At 43.4% G+C, this 21,918-nt stretch overlaps 1 protein-coding gene across 1 annotated transcript in view; it reads right to left on the reverse strand.

Moving 5' to 3' along the window:
* Window positions 1–21,918, reverse strand: part of COLEC12 (collectin subfamily member 12) — a 186,978-nt gene that overhangs the window by 40,124 nt on the left and 124,936 nt on the right. The window contains exon 3 of the mRNA XM_060121547.1: window positions 3,037–3,159. Coding sequence (XP_059977530.1) covers window positions 3,037–3,159 — 123 coding nt within the window. The remainder of the gene's footprint in view (window positions 1–3,036; window positions 3,160–21,918) is intronic.

The following is a 21,918-nucleotide window of genomic DNA, read 5'->3' on the forward strand; positions in this document are numbered from 1 at the left end:
GAGTTCCTCCAGACTTCAAAGGGAGATGTGTGAAGGGAGAACTTATCTTTCTGCCTCTTACCATGTTGGGTCACCAGAATCTTATCAGCAAGAAAGAGGAATCACTGTTCAAGTAAAGGGAAAACACATCTGGAAAATATCAGCATTTTAGCTCATTAAGGCTGTGTTTAAAGACAAAAATTGCATGTTGTGTTACCTTATTTTTGTCATTAGAAGCCTGAGGGATGGGGACCCTGAAGGAGGAAAAGAGGGGACTCCAACTTGTCTCACTCCCCGCCCTTCATCCTGGCGAGATACACCCCAGAGCAGGCCAAGTAATCTTCAGGATTTTAAGCTTCTAGGTAGGGCCTTGAGTCGCAGCAATTGGCTTAGAGGTCCCTGGGCATTGATTGACTGCCTTTATAGAAGTCGGCCCTAATCTACAATTCAACCATGCAACTATCCATCCATCTTCTCATTAATTCATTTAGTAAACTTTATTGGGTAACTATTACGTACTATGAGCCAGGTGCTAGCGGGAGATATGATAAATAAAAGAGAGTCTCTTGTCTTCGTGGAGCTTACAGTTTGGGTGGTGAGACAGACCCATTGGCCATAACGATATAGTGCGACAGGGGCTAAGAGTAAAAAAGGATGCCATGGGGACTAGCAGGAGGGCACCCAACTCAGCTTTCAGGGACTTCTTGCGGTACATGTGTCTGAGGGAGACATGAAGGGAAAGAAGAGAAAGTCATAAAGAGAAAGGTGGAGAACAGGGAAAAGGTGTTCCGGGTGAATGGACCAGCCCACACAAATATGCCAGAGCCGAGAAGGGCTTTCTACTGTCATAAAAATGGAGGAAATATCTGTACTTTAAAAATAAACAAAGCCCCCTATTTTGTATCTTTCTGTATAATTCTTAAGGCATAAAGATCCTAGAGCTTATCTTTTTGCAGAGGTAAAAATACCAAAATACCATACAGAGCTATTTCTTCAAACCATTCTCATCTCTGTTTACTTTCATATCACATAGTGCTGAGCCCTAAAGATACCTATTAAATGACTGTTTGATTTCAAGCATCTCCTTTATCTGAGTTCACTAGGAAAAGTTGTCAAGTGAGTAATGACCTAAATGACCCAGTAAAAGAAGACAACCAGGCTGAACTACCTGGGACATAAAACACCTTCCTTTTCCCCACTAAGTTTCCTCCCCCGCCTCCCTCTGTCCAGCCCCGCCATGATTTAATAGCCTTTCTTAACACTTGCTCTGTTAATCCTAGGTTAGATTAACTCATCGCAAATGGATAGAATGACCTGGTAATTTTCCAGACTTCCATTGCCCAAGTTCATCAGTCAGCCCACTGCAGGATGCACACAATTTTCCATGGAAATAGCCTTAAAAGTGGACTTAACAAGCCCTGACTATACTGAGTATTTTTTAACATGTTTTGCCATTCTCATAGCTAGAGCTGTAAAAACGCAGTTATGAAGAAGCAAAGAACAGAGAGATTCAGTCACTCGCTACTGGGACCAACCTTAGGACAGGGGGCTCAGTTACATCATCTTTGCTCATCGCAATCACCTTGAAGAGTGGCATTACTATTGCCATTTTACAGATAAGAAATCAGAAACACCAAGGGGTTATGATTCATACCCAGGTTACACAGCCATGCAGAGGATTTAGCGTGATGCCCGGCACGCCAGCGAGCACTTAATAAACATTCACAATTGCATTACAAATGGTGGACTCAAGAACTGGACCAGGACCTTCTGGCTCCAAAGCCCATTCTTATTCCAGTACATTGTTTTCTCAGGAAACCGATAAACACTGGGAGAGCAGTGGGAGGAGTTACAAGCTGGAGGGAATTCACCTTGCATCCTTCTGTCCCCAGGTCAAGTCTATGGGGCAAGGAACAGAGAAGGGAACATGTGGGAATTCTCCCCTGTTAATCTGTCAGTGCCGAGGGAAGGCAGAGCGAAGATCAACAGACCCCATGTCTGCCTCTTGCTGAAACCAGACATCACATCTATCTCGCATGTCTCTGTGAGGCTTCCATGGCTGTTTTCTTTTCTTATTTTTTAGATAAATAAATAAATAAACTTATTTAGGGCTGTGTTGGGTCTTCGTTGCTGCACACAGGCTTTCGCTAGTTGCAGCGAGCTTGCGGTGCACGGGCTCCTCACAGGCTCTAGAGCGCAGGCTCAGTAGTTGTGGCACACGGGTTTAGTTGCTCCACAGCATGTGGGATCTTCCCCGACCGGGTCTCGAACCTGTGTCCCCTGCATTGGCAGGCGGATTCTTAACCACTGCGCCACCAGGGAAGTCCCCCGTGGCTGTTTTCTATAAAAGGGTTTACGTAGTTTGTGATTCTGAATCAGGGCGCCTTCTACCTGCGGTGTCTGGAACGGGGGGGTGGGGGGGACCAACCCACTTTGCAGATCTGGAGGATTCAGGCAAAAATCCTCCACTGACCTTAAACCAGACATGTTGAAAGAATGCCTCATGTGCCAGAAAGTACCGTTGAGGTGGTGGTGCCACCTCTGTGTTTAATTTCTACAGGGTGGTATTTTTATGGGGGTATATAAACAGTGACCACAGTAAAGGTGCTGAAGAGAAACAAAAGGGAATTAATTGGCCAGTTCCTAGGTGAAGTAAGTCGTATCTCTTGGAGGTCTTATCCTCTGTCAATACAGTTTTCCCATGTGCTGACTCCAGGGTTTTCGTGGGGCCTCTTAGAGATAAGATGGAAGAAGACAGAGGAAGAGGGAGTATTTGGAAATAAGTAGGAAAAAGCAACAAAGAGGAAAAAATTTTATAACTCATAGAGGACCATGATTATGGTTGAAATGACTCAAAAGGAATTGCTACTTCTCTCCTTTCAGGTCCCACAGCTACAAGAAGCTCAAGACACAAAGATGGAGCTTAAGATGTTTAAGTTTTGTTGGCAAGAGTTATATTAATGAAATACTTCACACTTGCCAATGTCCTTGTTTTTTCAGGCTTAAATTAATGAAAGAAAACTTGCTGTTTGGAAGGAAAAAGGAAAGAGTACTTACCTTTGTATCCCAAAATGGCTACTGTGATTGTTAACAAGGCACACAAAATGTATAACAATATGATAGAAAACTTCAGTGCCCAGTTATTTTTACATTTGGTACATTGTGTTCCTTCCTGAATACCTGTAAGAAAAGTCAAATCTTAATAATAGTAACCAAAAACACATTTCAAAAGTATATTTTTGCATTTTGGTTCAAATACCATAACTAAGAATGTAGTTTTTACACATGCCCTCTTATAGGATGAGTGGTATTTTAAAATTAAACATACTTGAACAACACAAGCACTTTAAATCTCGCCATTATATTATTATAACCGTATTTAATGACTTGAAAATAGAGAACTTTGTCTCATAGAACAGTTTCAAGATCACATTCCATTATGATAATTATAATTTCAGTAAAGATCTCTACATGACAAGAGATTTAAAACACCCAAATCTACTTGTGTCAGCCATTATTGGACCTACAGTAATTCAGACACAACCAGCAACAACAACAAAAAAATTGTGACTGGGGCTTCCCTGGTGGCGCAGTGATTGAGAGTCTGCCTGCCAATGCAGGGGACACGGGTTCGTGCCCCAGTCCGGGAAGATCCCACATGCCGCGGAGCGGCTGGGCCTGTGAGCCATGGCCGCTGAGCCTGTGCGTCCAGAGCCTGTGCTCCGCAACGGGAGAGGGCACAACAGTGAGAGAACCACGCACAGCAAAAAAAAAAAAAAAAAATTGTGACTTGTCCCTTGATGTTTGTTTCATTGGTGTGCTCCAGCTAGTTCCTACTGGCTTGCAAGAGTCAATTGTCAAATTTGTAGGAATTTTGGGAACCGGTTGTTAAACAGTTGGCAGCTTGAAATCAACCCTGGAGGAGTATTTACACCATGGAAATTGGCAAACACTACAAATGATGCCCTCCCACACCCTCAATTGCTTTACCAGCATGCCCCTAGCTATACTGTACTATAACCTATAGCAGAAAATATAGGTAATTTTATGATTAAAATGCTCCATATATAACCATCTTTGTACATTACATATATACAGAAAACAGACACTGACCCTTATTTAAGTTATCACAGTGATTTAAATAACAACTAGGGAACAACCAGAAAAAACAGACATTTTTGATGAGAGGAGGTAAATTTTTAGTGCTCACAGCTGAACTTTTTGAAAAACATTCTAGTCTAAGTGGTAAACCACCAACACTTCTGCAAGTGACTCCAGAAACTAACCCATTAAAAAGGAACTTGCCATCGGACTGATGAGAAACACAGAAGACATAGACTCTTGACATTTTAATGTGAAAATCACATTGTAAGGAGTATCGCGAGAGTCTTCCTTTCCCTATGTGTGTCTTACTAATAGCGTCTCCCAGGAGCAATAGCATATAAAGGACTGATCTTCTATGATTGTGCTCAATAACTTTTGATGGGTAAATTGTGAAGATTAAGCCACAGCTGAAGTTTCTCTCCTTTGGTTTGTAATTTTACGCATTGTGCCCTTCTTCGGTGAAAAGAGTTCTTCAGCTGTGTTTAATGCAAAATGATGAGAGAAACAGCATAGAACAATGACTCAAATTAAGTTTCAGGGTTTAACCAATCTCTCCAGTGTTCTGGGCTATACACCCAAGGGGAGGGGGCTCAATCTGTCTGTTCCATGACTTAGAGCAATGATTCTCAAACTCCACGGTGCACTGGATTCACTCGAAAGGCTTGTTGAAACACAGCCTTTCTAATTCAGGAAGTCTGAGAAGGCACCTGAGAATCTGGATTTCTAACAAGTTCCCAGGGGCTGTGATGCTGCTGGTCTGGTCGTCATGCTTTAGAACAGAACAGTGCTTCTCAAACTGTCAAGTGCTTACAAATCACATTTTTGAAATGCAGATCCTGATTCAGCAGGTCTGAAGCAGGAGCTAAAATTCTGTATTTCTAAAAAGGTCCAGGAGATGCTTCGTTGGAGGAACACATTTTGAGGAGCTACGGTTTGTTTTAGAAGATGGTCATATGCTGGATCAACCTTGGTTAGCCAACTCCTTGAAGGTAAAGCTGTAAAGTCAGACTTACTGATCAAACAGACCTAGAGTTAATCAGCTTCGCAGCATCGCAGTTTTCTCATTTCTTTGACTCCTTTTCCTTTCCATCCTCCTCCTTCCACTGCCACCTGGATGTTTCAGTGCCATCGCTCGTGTCCAAAACTGACCTTGGTACTAGCCCTGCCAAGCCAGATCTCCAGCTTTCACCCAACTTTTTTATTTCCATCCAACCTAAATACTCCTACCATCCCAATCCCCCAGGTGGTCAAACTCAGACACCTTGAAGTCTTCTCTTATACTTATTCTCTAACTCAACAGGTCATCAGACCCTGCTAATCTTCCTGCAGATATTTTTGTCATGATCATCTCATCCACAGTTTACTGATGTTCGCTTACTGCCTACACTGTGTCAGACTCTAACATAGGTACTTTACATCACCTTTAATTCATATAATAATGCTTCAAGATGGCATGGTAGTGAGAGCTGAAATGACATCCCATAGACATCAGAGCCAGGATTCGAACCTGGGCCTGTCTGACTCCAAATGCCATGAACTCTCCCCTACGCCACGTTGCCTCTCTGGTCAAGCTTTCCTATCCATTTCCACTGCCACCATCCTAGTGTGAGATCTGATCTCAGTGGAAGATTCCTCTTCCATTCCCACTGGAATCCAGCCTCACCCTGTAACAAAATACTGCTGACCTCATGATGATGCCAAAAAGAAAAAAACAAAAACAAAGAAAACTTTCAATCGTTCACCCTTAACTAAAGGATGCGTGCGTGCACGCGCGCACACACACACACACCTGCTCGTAAGCTCTCTATAATCTGGCAGTTTAAAATGAAACAAAGACCCCTTATATCCAGTTAGAGTGAGCATATTTTTGGAATTCGGAGTGGGGGAAGCACAGGTAGACCCAGAGATATGCCACATCTCATGTTCAGAAAGCAATTAACTTGCTTTGGTGGCAATTGTAAAACACAGAAGGAGGATAGACCCAGGGATGCTGTGCAAAGATTGGATGACACTTTTATAGTTGTTGGAGGGTTTCATTCCTTTTGGATTTTAGGACTGTGGTGGGTGAACTCTTTATGCCTCTCCAGGGCTATTTCTTTCATTCCATTAGAAGAGCCTCAGAAGATTTGGTCAGAGGGCAGATGATGATAGATAACAGAATTTGGGGCTAGAGCATTGCTTAGAGGTCATCCGGTCAAGCATCATTGTGTTACTGATGTGGAGAGTGAGGCCGGCGAGGTAAAGCAGAATCAGAAGGAACGTGCCCTGACGTCCAGTGCAGGGGTCCTTTCCTCCCCTTCTCACCATGCGTGCTGGCGCTGTGTTTGCCACTGGACATCTTCTGCATGTGGTCTTCACGCAGATCTGCTCCCAGACAGTTGTCACTGCTTCACATGCTGAAGAACAAGGGTCACTTCCTAGTGACACGCATCTCTCGTTGCTCTATCAGCATTTAATCAATGTCAGATGACACCGCCTGGCCTCCCGTCCTACTTGACACAATTTCTCCGTCTTGTTTTTTCTCCCTCCCAAGACTTATTTTTCATAAGAATTCTGTTTTATCTTTCCCTCTCTGCCCTCCACTGGGAGGACATCTGGCCAAACATACAGATGCCTACTACAAAGAGACCCTGCTGGCTCACGTAGCTGGGGGACCCCCTCCTCCTTGAACCTAGATGGTCACAAAAAACATTCAAGAGAGACATCCCCCTGTTACCAGCCTTTGTAGTGTTTGTTTTCTTAGCATTACTTTCCAGAGACGGGGGACTCTGTTCCCATTGCGAGGGGCCGGTAGGAAGGGCAGGGAATGGATCTGCAAGGCTGCAGATAAGAGATTCTAGGTCAGGAAGTGAAGCAGTTTGCCCCTCACCACCGAGAGAGCCAGCTTATCACAAAACCTGGCCCAAACGGCACATCTACAATTCAGCAGGCCACAGGCAGAACGTGCCTGCAGGACCCATGCCCTCCCATGGGTTACCCCTCCTGCTCTATCCCCACTGAACTCAATGCTTGGCTTGTGTTCTGAATGCATTTTCCAGTGTCCAAGTCTTTATTATACAAAAAACCCTGGGGAGGCCAAAGGAAGCCAGAATCACTCTGGTTAACTCCTTGAGTGTTCTACGAAGTTCAGAATAGGCTGATAATTTGGTCCCATCCCCAGTGTGCAAACTCAAAGTTCCCTGTGTTGCCCTGCTTCCAATAACACGTTTTAAGTAAGAAGATGGGGGTCAGTGCGGCCGCCGATCAGGGTATGGTGAGCTAGTTGGAGAGAATAAGTGAGAAACGCTGCAGGAATGACAGTGCAGAAGGCCAGAAAAATTCACCAGCAAAGAGAATTCCTTTCTGCTGTGGTTCTCCATAAAGAGCCCTCCCACGCTCTGTGGTCCTGGCCCCAATACAGTCTGTTTTGCCAATCATTTTGGAAAACAAAAGAGTCTCCTTCGCTATTATATTTTTCTACCATCACCAAAAGAGGGCTCTCTGTTAACACGGATGCGTGCTGATCAGCGCCCTTTCTCCTTAAGTGAAGGCTGGCGCTGTGGGCGAGTGCACGGCACTTTCGGGCTGACTTAATTATCATAAATGTCCAGAGCTCAGTGGTGTTGCCATAAAGATCATGTTACCCTAGAGAAGCTTCAAAAAGCTGGTAGACTGCAAAATCCAGAAAACCACAGGTTTTGATCTGAGTTTTGCAGTGACCTTTTCATGTGGTTTTTTAATAGTTATTAATCTACTGCCTGGTGGCATATATTCCCATAAGCCCATGAGAATGATTTGGCTCTAACGGTAAAACTGATGATTCAAATACATTCCTATCATTAAAATGCCCTCAAAAGCAACAAAATAGTAAGAGTTAACATCCTAGTTAGTTATTTGGATGTTGTGCAACATCACTAGAACAGAAGTTAAATACGTAAAACACTTTATCCCACAAATAATTAGTTTTTCCTTATTATAAAGGCTCTTTACTAAATGATGGGATATGGATTTACTTAGTATTTTTTAAAAAGTATTAATGAGTATTTAGTTCCCCAAACACAAATCCCAGCCCTGGACAACTTATTATGCCAAGTTCCTTAAATAATGTAGAGAATCATGGTAACAGAAAGAGGACAAGAATTAAAAATAAAATCACTTTCTGTGCAAAATAAATGAAGCCTCACAGCATCGCTATATTCATAAAGATGCATTCAAACCAGAAAAATGATTTAGAAGAGTTTTATGAATGTGAACTCTTCAGCATTCATCCTGAGCTTATATTAATATTCTGCACATTTACCAAAGGTATAGTTTCTTTCGTTAAAAATTTTTCACGTATATATTAAAAGAGGCAGCCAGTTCTGGTTTGGTTTTCATGTAAAAATCTGTATTTATTATTGGTTTAAAATGTATAATGTATACGCTGCCTGCTAAAAAAGAATTGTGAGAGGCAAAAGACAGATAATGATGCCACTCGGAATATATAACGTCTGCCAGATCATATGGTGTCTCAAAAGAACGCCATTACTTTCTCTTTCTGGTTTTTATAATAGGGAATCCTTTATTATATGAACTGTACACAAATGCCTTCAGTTCTGAGGAGCGGAATCCTAGGTCCTGGAGGAGTTCATCTATCACATCTCTTCCATATGTCCCTCCTGGCTGGCCCCTTCCTCCTGGCTCTCTTCCTATTCATTTTATTCCATGGGCACAGAGTGAACTGTCAACCATCCTAATGATACACTTCAGCAGCCCTGACTAACTTCATTATCGGCACCACCAAACAATGTCCTTCTGTGATTAGGCGCTGAATCTTTTAATTAAAAGGACACATGAAAATCTGGCTCCAGCTTGGACCATCAAGAGTCTGTCGTATAATTGAGCTGGACACTTAGACTGCACAGGTATTTGGAGGAAAGCCACGAGATATTTGTTTAGTGAATGAGAGTTTGCTATTGCTGCAAACTCGAAGAGGAATTGGTAAGGATGGTGGCCAGTCTTGAGTACCTGATGTGTACCACGTCCCCCTGCCCAGCTACTTACAGTCCCTTTAATAACCCTGCCAAGTAGGACTTCTGACCCCGATTTTATAGATTTTTAGGAAAGTGGGGGTCAGAGAGGTTGAGCACCCAAGCTAGTGAGTGGCTGAGCTGGGAGCTGAACCCAGATGATCACAAGTTGCTTCCCTAAGCTTGTTGACCTTCAGAGGTGGAAAGCAAAACAAAGCAAGGAGAAGGATGCCTAATGAGATAAACTGTAGAAGGTGGACAGGTTAGACTTGTAGAAGTGTTCTGTCAAAATACAGGAATGCAGAAACATCCTTTCAAATGTTGACAGATAAGCCTTTCTCAGAAATAAGCAGGAAAATTTAGTCTCCAGGAAGTTAACTATTACAGGCCTGAGGTTTCTACAGGCTGTAATTTCTCTTCCTATTCTGTGATGACATACTTGAGCAGCAAGTTAATTCCACCCTAAATAAATCCTCATTATCTCTGTGAGAGGTCACAACTGGCTTGGAGGTTTGGCTGGTAAGGTCTGTTAGCCCCTCAGGGGAATCATCCCCCAATGGTGGTGAAATTTCTGGGATGGGGTGGCCTGGGAAGAGAAGGTAGCTTTATAATTTCAAGGCAAACTATGAGATATGTAAGGGCTTTGAGCTTGAAACCAAAACAAGTTGGTTGCCCCTACTGAGTTTTCTTCTGAAGTTCTAGTTCACTGAAATAGGAGCCTCAGAAGTCAATGGTGCACTCATCTATGGACCCAAATAATTGTTGGTGGTTCAAGCCTGCAGGAGTTGGGAGAGAAAAGTTAGTGGAAAGGAAGCAGGTAAAAGAAGGATTTATTGAGTGGTAATAAAAATTTATCTAGCCTCTTAACCCCCTTTTTAAAAAAACCTCCCTGGGGACTTCCCTGGTGGCACAGTGGTTAAGAATCCACTTGCCGGGCTTCCCTGGTGGCGCAGTGGTTGAGAGTCCGCCTGCCGATGCAGGGGATGCGGGTTCGTGCCCCAGTCCGGGAAGATCCCACATGCCGCGGAGTGGCTGGGCCCGTGAGCCATGGCCGCTGAGCCTGCGCGTCCGGAGCCTGTGCTCTGCAACGGGAGAGGCCACAACAGTGAGAGGCCCGCGTACCGCAAAAAAAAAAAAAAAAAAAAAAAAAAAAAAAAAAAAAAAAAAAAAAAAAAGAATCCACCTGCCAATGCAGGGGACACGGATTTGATCCCTGGTCCGGGAAGATCCCACATGCCACAGAGCAACTAGGCCTGTGCACCACAACTACTGAGCCTGCACTCTAGAGCCCGCAAGCCACAACTACTGAGCCCACATGCCACAACTACTGAAGTCTGTGCACCTGGAACCTGTGCTCTGCAACAAGAGAAGCCACCACAGTAAGAAACCCACGCACCTCAACGAAGAGTAGCCCCCGCTCGCTGCAACTAGAGAAAGCCCGCGCGCAGCAATGAAGACCCAATACACGCCCCCACCCCAAAAAAAAAGTGCCTGGAGTACTTTGGAAAAAAACAATTCTTTTTACAAATACCAGCTTGACCCCATGGTTCAGAAATCCACTGCCACAGTAACAGCTCCAGGTGGCTCAAAGTACATACCAAGAAGCCCACCACCTAGCATCCTCTGACCACCCAGGTCCTCAGAACCTCACAGCCTGAGGACTTCAGCGGTCACCTCAGCCAGTATCCATCTTACCAGTGAGGAAACTACAGTCCAATGAACTTCTCTGCCCTCCAGGCTGTCCTGGGCTTGAGGACTCAGGTCTCCGGATTCTCTGCCAAAGTTCTTTAGACCCCAAAACATAGCCCACCATACTTCTTTCTCGCTACATCCCATTTATTCAAGAAACAAGGATGGAGCACCTAGTCTGTACCAGGCGCTGGGTAGAATGGTGAACAAAACAGACAACAATCTCTGTCCTTATGGAATGTACATTCCGGTGGGAGGATATTTTAATATGTTGGAAGGTGTTAAAGGCTATGGAGAAAAATAAAGCAAGGACTGGACAAAGGGAACGTGGGAGAGGAAGTGGACGGCAGTGTAAGCAAGTGGTCAGAGAAGGCTTCGGGGAATAACATCAGGGCCAAAGCTTGAAGGAGCCTGGGGTGCTGGGCGGGGACCTCATGGCGCAGCCTCATCGTCTGCCTGTCTCCTCTCTACGTCTTGAGATTCGCCCCCCTTCTCCCTGCAGCACTCTTCTCTCTACCAAATGACTTCTATTAAAAGCTGCTTAATTTCCTCACAAATTTCCTCCTGGATGAACCCTCTTCTAATAAGCCTCACCCTGAGCCCAGCTGGGCCTGGACCCCTTCGGCTCCTCTGAGGTTCACATTGCATAAATCTATTAGGCTCATTTGTACGGTTTTCAAGTAATTTAAATGCCATCTCCCTGGCTATGACCATGGTATGGGAATGTAATTGTTCTGCTGTGCTGCTTTTGCATTTCTCTGAACAAACCAGACCCCTCTCATACCCTGTACGCCCTGCAGATTCACGAATATGGGCCTGGAGTGTAGAGCCCGCCACGGGCAGACGGGCTCTGTCACCCCCTCAGCCAATCCTACTAGTCAAACAAACTGGCAGCAGCGCCAGGTGTGGGGATTTCACAAACTTCTCTCCCACTCTGTGTCCAGCCTCCTGGGTGATGGGTGACACGCTGAGCTCAGTGTCCTGCAGGCCAGGGTGTAGACGTCCTGAGAGAGGCATTCAGCTCAGGGCCTGACAGTCAAAACACAGACATACAGGACACCTTCCAACCAAACACTCAGGAACGCACAGCTAGAAAGGAAGCATTTTCTTTTCACCACTGGGGAAGGGGTGTGCGGTGGGATTTACTCACCAGAGAAATGCAAGCTGTTCCCAGAGACCCTTCCCAGCCGCAGGGCTACAGCTCTCACAGAACTAAACCTGACAGGGCAGAGGTGAGAAAGCAAACCCACAGTCCAACATTTGCCTCGAGGTGCTTGCTTTAAAAAGTGTCATTTTAGGGCAGCTGAACTGAGCGGGCAAGTCTCAGTTAATGATAGCGTATTTGTTGTCAATTACTGAGGCAGCGTTGGGGCATGTGGAAATTATGCTTTGGAGCAGGTGCTGGTGGAAAAGAAAAAAAAAGACAACCCACTATCTCTCACATATCTACTTGACTTTTTTTAAACCAAAAAACGAGTGTTTTGATGGAAAAAAAAAAAAAAGGACCTAAATGTAAGTGAAAATATCAATCAGCCTGACAGAAACTCCTCATTCCTGTATGAATATGTTTTTTACTTTCTTCAAGTGAAGATGATAGTTGAGGACACTTAAATTAAAGGAAAAGTGAGCCAGACGAGGTGACAGATTTTCCTGTTGGCGCTTTAAAGTAATTATCTATTCTGTGGTGAAGGTCACCTCCGTTCTGAACCTCGATGAGAAGTCGATTTGAAATGACTCAGTTGAGGGGGGGAAAAAAGCTGGTAAAAATAATGAGGAAAATGAGAAGGCTCTATTTTACAGACCATGGGATCGGGGGTGAAGGGGGTGTGGCCCCCAGATTCAGTGAAGAGCATCTGTTCACCAGCTTGGTATTCACACTTGTTATTAAAACTGGACAAAGGACAGAAAGAGGAAGAAATCTTTTTATGGAGCAGACAGCCCTGGCTGTAGAGGTCAAAGGAATGAAACTGAAAAATATGTGGAAAATCACTACACCAACAAGTCAGAAGGCATGCAACCAATTATAATTAAAAGTAAAGGAGAAGAGCGGCTTCAAGATGGCAGAGGAGCAAGACGTGGAGATCACCTTCCTCCCCACAAATACATCAAAACTACATCTACATGTGGAACAACGCCTACAGAACACCTACTGAACGCTGGCAGAACACCTCAGACTTCCCAAAAGGCAAGAAACTCCCCACATACCTGGGTAGGGCAAAACAAAAAAGAATAAACAGAGACAAAAGGGTAGGGACGGGACCTGCACCAGTGGGAGGGAGCTGTGAAGGAGGAAAGGGTTCCACACACTAGAAAGCCCCTTCTCTGGTGGAGATGGGGGGTGGGCAAGGGGTAAGCCTCAGAGAGCACAGCAATAGGGGTGCAGAGGGCAAAGCGGAGAGATTCCCGCACAGAGGATCACTGCCGACCAGCACTCGCCAGCCCGAGAGGCTTGTCTGCTCACCTGCCGGGGTGGGTGGGGGCTGGGAGCTGAGGCCCGGGCATCAGAGGTCGGATCCCAGGGAGAGGACTGGGGTTGGCTGTGTGAACACAGCCTGAAGGGGCTAGTGCGCCACAGCTAGCCGGGACGGAGTCCGGGAAAAAGTCTGGAGTTGCCGAAGAGGCAAGAGACCATTGTTTCGGGGTGCGCGAGGAGAGGGGACTCAGAGCACCGCCTAAACGAGCTCCAGAGACAGGCACGAGCCGCGGCTATCAGTGCAGACACCAGAGACGGGCATGAGACGCTAAGGCTGCTGCTTCCGCCACCAAGAAGCCTGTGTACAAGCACAGGTCACTATCCACACCACCCTCCCGGGAGCCTGTGCAGCCCGCCACTGCCAGGGTCCTGTGATCGAGGAACAACTTGCCCGGGAGAACGCACGGCACTCCTCAGGGTGGTGCAACATCACACAGGCCTCTGCCGCCGCAGGCTCGCCCCACATCTGTACCCCTCCCTCCCCCCACCTGAGTGAGCCAGAGCCCCCAAATCAGCTGCTCCTTTAATCCTGTCCTGTCTGAGCAAAGAACAGACGCCCTCAGGTGACCTACATGCAGAGGCGGGTCCAAATCCAAAGCTGAACCCCTGGAGCTGTGCGAACAAAGAAGAGAAAGGGAAATCTCTCCCGGCAGCCTCAGGAGCAGCGGATTAAACACCCACAGTCGGGCTTCCCTGGTGGCGCAGTGGTTGAGAGTCCGCCTGCCGATGCAGCGGATACAGGTTTGTGCCCCGGTCCGGGAGGATCCCACATGCCGCGGAGCAGCTGGGCCCGTGAGCCATGGCCGCTGAGCCTGCGCGTCCGGAGCTTCGGCTCCGCAACGGGAGTAGCCACAACAGTGAGAGGCCCGCGTACCGCAAAAAACAAAAAACAAAACAAAAAAAAACTCCACAGTCAACATGATGTACCCTGCATCTGTGGAACACCTGAATACACAACGAATCATCCCAAAATTGAGGCAGTGGACTCTGGGAGCAACTACAGACTTGGGGTTTACTTTCTGCATCTAATTTGTTTCTGGTTTTATGTTTATCTTAGTTTAGTATTTAGAGCTTATTATCATTGGTAGATTTGTTTGTTGATTGGGTTGCTCTCTTCCTTGAAAAATTTTTTTTATATATATAAATATTTTTTCCCCTTCTTTCTCTTTTTGTGAGTGTGTATGTGTATGCTTCTTTGTGTGATTTTGCCTGTATAGCTTTGCTTTTGCCATTTGTCCTAGGGTCTGACTCTCCTTTTTTTTTTCTCAGTATAGTTGTTAGCACTTATTATCATTGATGGATTTCTTTTTTGGTTTGCTTGCTCTCTTCTTTCTCTCTTTTTAAATTTTTTTTATATTTAATAATTTTTTTCTATTTTAATAACTTTATTTTTTTTCTTTCATTCCCTTTTTTTCTCCCTTTTCTTCTGAGCTGTGTGGCTGACAGGGTCTTGGTGCTCAGGCCTGAGCCTCTGAGGTGGGAGAGCCGAGTTAAGGACACTGGACCACCAGAGACCTCCTGGCCACACATAACATCAAACGGCAAGAGCTCTCCCAGAGATCTCCATCTCAACGCCAGCACTCAGCTCCACTCAACGACCAGCAAGCTACAGTGCTGGACACCCTATGCCAAACAACTAGGAAGACAGGAACACAAACCCACCCATTAGCAGAGAGGCTGCCTAAAATCATGATAAGGTCACAGACACACCAAAACACACCACAGGACGTGGTCCTGCACACCAGAAAGACAAGATTCAGCCTCAACCACCAGAACACAGGCACCAGTCCCCTCCACCAGGAAGCCTACACAACTCACTGAACCAACCTGAGCCACTGGGAGTAGACATGAAAAACAACGGGAACTACGAACCTGCAGCCTGCAAAACGGAGACCCCAAACACAGTAAGTTAAGCAAAATGAGAAGACAGAGAAATACACAGCAGATGAAGGAGCAAGTAAAAACCCACCAGACCAAGCAAAGAGGAAATAGGCAGTCTAACTGAAAAAGAATTTAGAGTAATGATAGTAAAGATGATCCAAAATCTTGGAAATAGAGAAAATACAAGAAATGTTTAACAAGGACCTAGAAGAACTAAAGAGCAGACAAACAATGATGAACAACACAATAAATGAAATTAAAAATTCTCTAGAAGGAATCAATAGCAGAATAACTGAGGCAGAAAAATGGATAAGTGACCTGGAAGATAAAACAGTGGAAATAACTACCACAGAGCAGAATAAAGAAAAAAGAATGAAAAGAATTGAGGACAATCTCAGAGACCTCTGGGACAACACTAAACGCATCAACATTTGAATTATAGGGGTCCCAGAAGAGGAAGAGAAAAAGGGACTGAGAAAATGTGTGAACAGATTACAGTTGAAAGCTTCCCTAATATGGGTAAGGAAAGAGTCACTCAAGTCCAGGAAGTGCAGAGAGTCCCATACAGGATAAATCCAAGGAGAAACATGCCAAGACACATATTAAACTATCAAAAATTAAATACAAAGAAAAAATATTAAAAGCAGCAAGGGAAAAGCAACAATTAACATACAAGGGAATCCCCATAAGGTTAACAGCTGATCTTTCAGCAGAAACTTTGCAAGCCAGAACGGAGTGGCAGGACATATTTGAAGTGATGAAAGGGAAAAAACTACAACCAAGATTACTCTACCCAGCAAGGATCTCATGCAGATTCAACGGAGAAATTAAAACCTTTACAGACAAGCAAAAGCTAAGAGAATTCAGCACCACCAAACAGCTCTACAGCAAATGCTAAAGAACTTCTCTAGGCAGGAAACACAAGAGGAGGAAGAGACTTACAATAACAAACCCCAAACAATTAAGAAAATGGTAATAGGAATATACATATCGATAACTACCTTAAATGTAAATGGATTAAATGCTCCAACCAAAACACACAGACTGACTGAATGAATATAAAAACAGGACCCATAAATACGCTATCTACAAGAGACCCACTTCAGACCTAGAGACACACACAGCCTGAAAGTGAGGGGATAGAAAAAGATATTCCACACAAATGAAAATCAAAAGAAAGCTGGAGTAGCAATTCTCATATCAGACAAAATAAACTTTAAAATAAAGACTATTACAAGAGACAAAGAAGGACACTACAGAATGATCAAGGGATGAATCCAAGAAGAAGATATAACAATTGTAAATATTTATGCACCCAACATGGGAGCACCTCAATACATAAGGGAAATGCTAACAACCATAAAAGGGGAAACCGATAGTAACACAATAATAGTAGGGAACTTTAACACCACACTTGCACCAATGGACAGATCATCCAAAATGAAAATAAATAAGGAAACACAAGCTTTAAATGATACATTAAACAAGATGCACTTAATTGATATTTATAGGACATTCCATCCAAAAACAACAGAATGCATTTTCTTCTCAAGTCCTCATGGAACATTCTCCAGGATAGATTATATCTTAGGTCACAAATCAAGCCTTGGTAAATTTAAGAAAATTGAAATCATATCAAGTATCTTTCCCGACCACAACGCTATGAGACTAGATATCAATTACAGGAAAAAACCTGTAAAAAAATACAAACACATGGAGGCTAAACAATACACTACTAAATAAGCAAGAGATCACTGAAGAAATCAAAGAGGAAATCAAAAAATACCTAGAAACAAATGACAATGAAAACATGACGACCCAAAACCTATGGGATGCAGCAAAAGCAGTTCTAAGAGGGAAGTTTATAGAAATAAAATCCTACCTCAAGAAACAAGAAACATCTCAAATAAACAACCTAACCGTACATCTAAGCAAATTAGAGAAAGAAGAACAAAAAACTCCAACGTGAGCAGAAGGAAAGAAATCATAAAGATCCGATCAGAAATAAATGAAAAAGATATGAAGGAAACAGTGGCAAAGATCAATAAAACTAAAATCTGGTTCTTTGAGAAGATAAACAAAATTGATAAACCATTAGCCAGACTAACCAAGAAAAAAAAGGGAGAAGACTCAAATCAATAGAATTAGAAATGAAAAAGGAGAAGTCACAACCGCCACTGCAGAAATACAACGGATCATGAGAGATTACTACAAGCAACTATATGCCATAAAATGGACAACCTGGAAGAAATGGACAAATTCTTAGAAAAGCACAACGTTCCGAGACTGAACCAGGAAGAAATAGAAAATATAAACAGACCAATCACAAGCACTGAAATTCAAACTGTGATTAAAAATCTTCCAACAAACAAAGCCCAGGGCCAGATGGCTTCACAGGCGAATTCTGTCAAACATTTAGAGAAAAGCTAACACCTATTCTCTCAAACTCTTCTAAAATATAGCAGAGGAAGGAACACTCCCAAACTCCTTCTACCAGGCGACTATCACCCTGATACCAAAACCAGACAAAGATGCCACAAAATAAGCTACAGGCCAATATCAATGACGAACACTGATGCAAATATCCTCAACAAAATACTAGCAAACAGAATTCAACAACACATTAAAAGGATCATACACCATGATCAAGTGGGGTTTATTCCAGGATAGCAAGGATTCTTCAATATACTCAAATCAATCAGTGTGATAACCCATATTAACAAACTGAAGGAGAAAAACCGTATGATCATCTCAATAGATGCAGAAAAAGCTTTTGACAAAATTCAACACCCATTTATGAGAAAAACCCTCCAGAAAGTAGGCATAGAGGGAACTTACCTCAACATAATAAAGGCCATAATGATAAACCCACAGCCAACATCGTTCTCAATGGTGAAAAACTGAAACTATTTCCTGTAAGATCAGGAACAAGACAAGGTTGCCCACTCTCACCACTATTATTCAACACAGTTTTGGAAGTCTTAGCTACAGCAATCAGAGAAGAAAAAGAAATAAAATGAATCCAAATCAGAAAAGAAGAAGTAAAACTGTCACTGTTCGCAGATGACATGATACTATACATAGAGAATCCTAAAGATGCTACCAGAAAACTACTAGAGCTAATCAATGAATTTGGTAAAGTAGCAGGATACAAAATTAATGCACAGAAATCTCTTGCATTCCTATACACTAATGATGAAAAATCTGAAAGAGAAATAAGGAAACACTCCCATTTACCACTGCAACAAAAAGAATAAAATACCTAGGAATAAACCTACCTAAGGAGACAAAAGACCTGTACACAGAAAACTATAAGACACTGATGAAAGAAATTAAAGATGATACAAATAGATGGAGAGATATACCATGTTCTTGGATTGGAAGAATCTACACTGTGAAAAGGACTATACTACCCAAAGCAATCTACAGATTCAGTGCAATCCCTATCAAACTACCAATGGCATTTTTCAGAGAACTAGAACAAAAAACTTCACAATTTGTATGGAAACACAAAAGACCCTGAATAGCCGAAGCAATTTTTTTTTTTTTTTTGTGGTATGCGGGCCCTTCACTGTTGTGGCCTCTCCCGTTGCAGAGCAGAGGCTCCGGACGCTCAGGCTCAGCGGCCATGGCTCACGGGCCCAGCCTCTACATGGCATGTGGGGTCCTCCTGGACCGGGGCACGAACCCGTATCCCCTGCTTCGGCAGGCAGACTCTCAACCACTGCACCACCAGGGAAGCCCCAAAGCAATCTTGAGAAAGAAAAACGGAGCTGGAGGAATCAGGTTCCCGAACTTCAGACTACACTACAAAGCTATGGTAATCAAAACAGTATGGTACTGGCACAAAAACAGAAATACAGATCAATGGAAAAGGATAGAAAGCCCAGAGATAAACCCACGTACATATGGTCACCTTATCTTTGATAAAGGAGGCAAGAATATACAATGGAGAAAATACAGCCTCTTCAATAAGTGGTGCTGGGAAAACTGGACAGCTACATGTAAGAGAATGAAATTAGAACACTCCCTAACACCATACACAAAAATAAACTCAAAACGGATTAAAGACCTAAATGTAAGGCCAGGCACTATAAAACTCTTAGAGGAAAACATAGGCAGAACACTCTATGACATAAATCACAGCAAGATCCTTTTTGACCCACCTCCTAGAGAAATGGAAATAAAAACAAAAATAAACAAATGGGACCTAATGAAACTTAAAACCTTTTGCACAGCAAAGGAAACCACAAACAAGACGAAAAGACAACCCTCAGAATGGGAGAAAATATTTGCAAATGAGGCAACTGACAAAGGATTACTCTCCAAAATTTACAAGCAGCTCATGCAACTCAATATCAAAAAAACAAACAACCCAATCCAAAAATGGGCAGAAGACCTAAACAGACATTTCTCCAAAGAAGATATACAGGTTGCCAACAAACACATGAAAGAATACTCAACATCACTAATCATTAGAGAAATGCAAGTCAAAACTACAGTGAGGTATCACCTCACACCAGTTAGAATGGCCATCATCAAAAAATGTACAAACAATAAATGCTGGAGAGCGTGTGGAGAAAAGGGAATCCTCTTGCACTGTTGGTGGGAATGTAAATTGATACAGCCACTATGGAGAACAGTATGGATGTTCCTTAAAAAACTAAAAATAGAAGTACCATATGACCCAGCAATCCCATTACTGGGCATACACCCTGAGAAAACTATAATTCAAGAAGAGTCATGAACCACAATGTTCATTGCAGCTCTATTTACAATAGCTAGGACATGGAAGCAACCTAAGTGTCCGTCAACAGATGAATGCATAAAGAAGATGTGGCACATATATACAATGGAATGTTACTCAGCCATATAAAGAAATGAAATTTAGTTATTTGTAGTGAGGTGGATGGACTTAGAGTCCTGTCATACAAAGTGAAGTAAGTCAGAATGTGGAAAACAAATACTGTATGCTAACACATATATATGGAATCTAAAAAAAAAAAAAAAAAAAAAGATTCTGAAGAACCTAGGGGCAGGACAGGAATAAAGGCGCAGACGTAGAGAATGGACTTGAGGACACAGGGAGGGGGAAAGATAAGCTGGGACGAAGTGAGAGAGTGGCATGGACATATATACACTACTATATGTAAAACAGATAGCTAGTGGGAAGCAGCTGCATAGCACAGGGAGATCAGCTTGGTGCTTTGTTTCCACCTGGAGGGGTGGGATAGGGAGGGTGGGAGGGAGATGCAAGAGGGAGGGGATATAGGGATGTATGTATATGTATAGCTGATTCACTTTGTTATACAGCAGAAACTAACACACCATTTTAGAACAATTATACTCCAATAAAGATGTTAAAAAAAAAGGTAAACTTATTGGGGAAAGTATATGCTTATTATCATTTCCATGCCTATGTAAAGAGTTCATAAATGAGTGTTAAATTTAGAAAATTGTGTAAAACTGAAATAACTAGATGAAAAGACAGGTAGGTACCTACATTTGTATGTACACACACGCACACACACAGTGACTTTCTTCAGATGGTAGAGATGTTTTTAAAGAAAGGATTTCTAAGGCAAAATTCAAATTCACGATTTCCCATCATTTCTCAGGGGTGTGCTGGAGCCAGCTTACACTGACTGGTGACAGCCAAGTGGTTTTTTTTAAAATAAATTCTCTTTCTTTCTTTATTTATGTTTAGCTCTGTTGGGTCTTCGTTGCTGTGCTCGGGCTTTCTCTAGCTGCGGTGAGCGGGGGCTACTCTTCCTTGCAGTGCACAGGCTTCTCACTGCAGTGGCTTCTCTTGTTGCGGAGCACAGGCTCTAGGCCCGCAGGCTTCAGTAGTTGTGGCTCGCGGGCTCTAGAGCACAGACTCAATAATTGTGGCACATGGGCTTAGTTGCTCCACGGCATAAGGGATCGTCCCAGACCGGGGGACTTGAACCCACGTCCCCTGCATTGGCAGGCAGATTCTTAACCACTGAGCCACCAGGGAAGCCCCAGCCAAATGTTCTTATCTCTTCACACCCTGTGTTCTGAGACTTTAGTTGACAGCTTGAAGCTGGTCATGCTGGGAGTATTTACACCACAGAAATCAGCAAATGCTACAAATCAGGGCTTTGGCCTCCTGGAGAACTGGTTGTTAAAGTTGGCCAGCATGCTGTTCAACCTGGTGCAGCTGACCCATCACATTTAAACAAGTGAAACAACTGTTCTGTCCATAGAATCGCATGAGAAGTTCAGGATCACTGGCCCTGTCAAGCTGGACATGGTGGAGTCTGTATTGGACCGTTGTTCCTTCTCTCCCCTCAAGGCAGTAGGGATAGCGCACATGCTCCTATTGGTGACTTGTGCACATTAGAAGTTTTGCATTTAAAACTTGCATGGAAAGTTCATAAATTACAAATTCATCATATCAGTGGGACATGATGTCAGTGAGATATTATGAAATTCAGTGAAACTGACAATGTTTCTCAGTGAAACTGACAATGTTTATTTTAGGGTTCAATTCCCACATGTCTGTTAACTTCATACCAGGGACACAAGTTTGACCTGACTTGACTCTGACCAGCCACCCTAAAAACTAATTTCTTTCTCATGTGGAGGAAGGGATTTCGAATGACAACCCTCAGAGTCTGGAAGATATTCTCCTGGCCTCCTAACATCATGCAGGAATTAAAACCCCACCTGCTAGGCAGAAAAAAATCCAAGAGTCCAAAAGAGCATGAACCTTCTGTACATTTTTAAGATGCACAAATGTCTGCGACAGCAACAAATGGACCCAGAAACAGAAAGAGG

The sequence above is a fragment of the Lagenorhynchus albirostris genome, chromosome 14, assembly GCF_949774975.1.
Source record: "Lagenorhynchus albirostris chromosome 14, mLagAlb1.1, whole genome shotgun sequence".
NCBI classification, from domain to species: Eukaryota; Metazoa; Chordata; class Mammalia; order Artiodactyla; family Delphinidae; genus Lagenorhynchus; species Lagenorhynchus albirostris.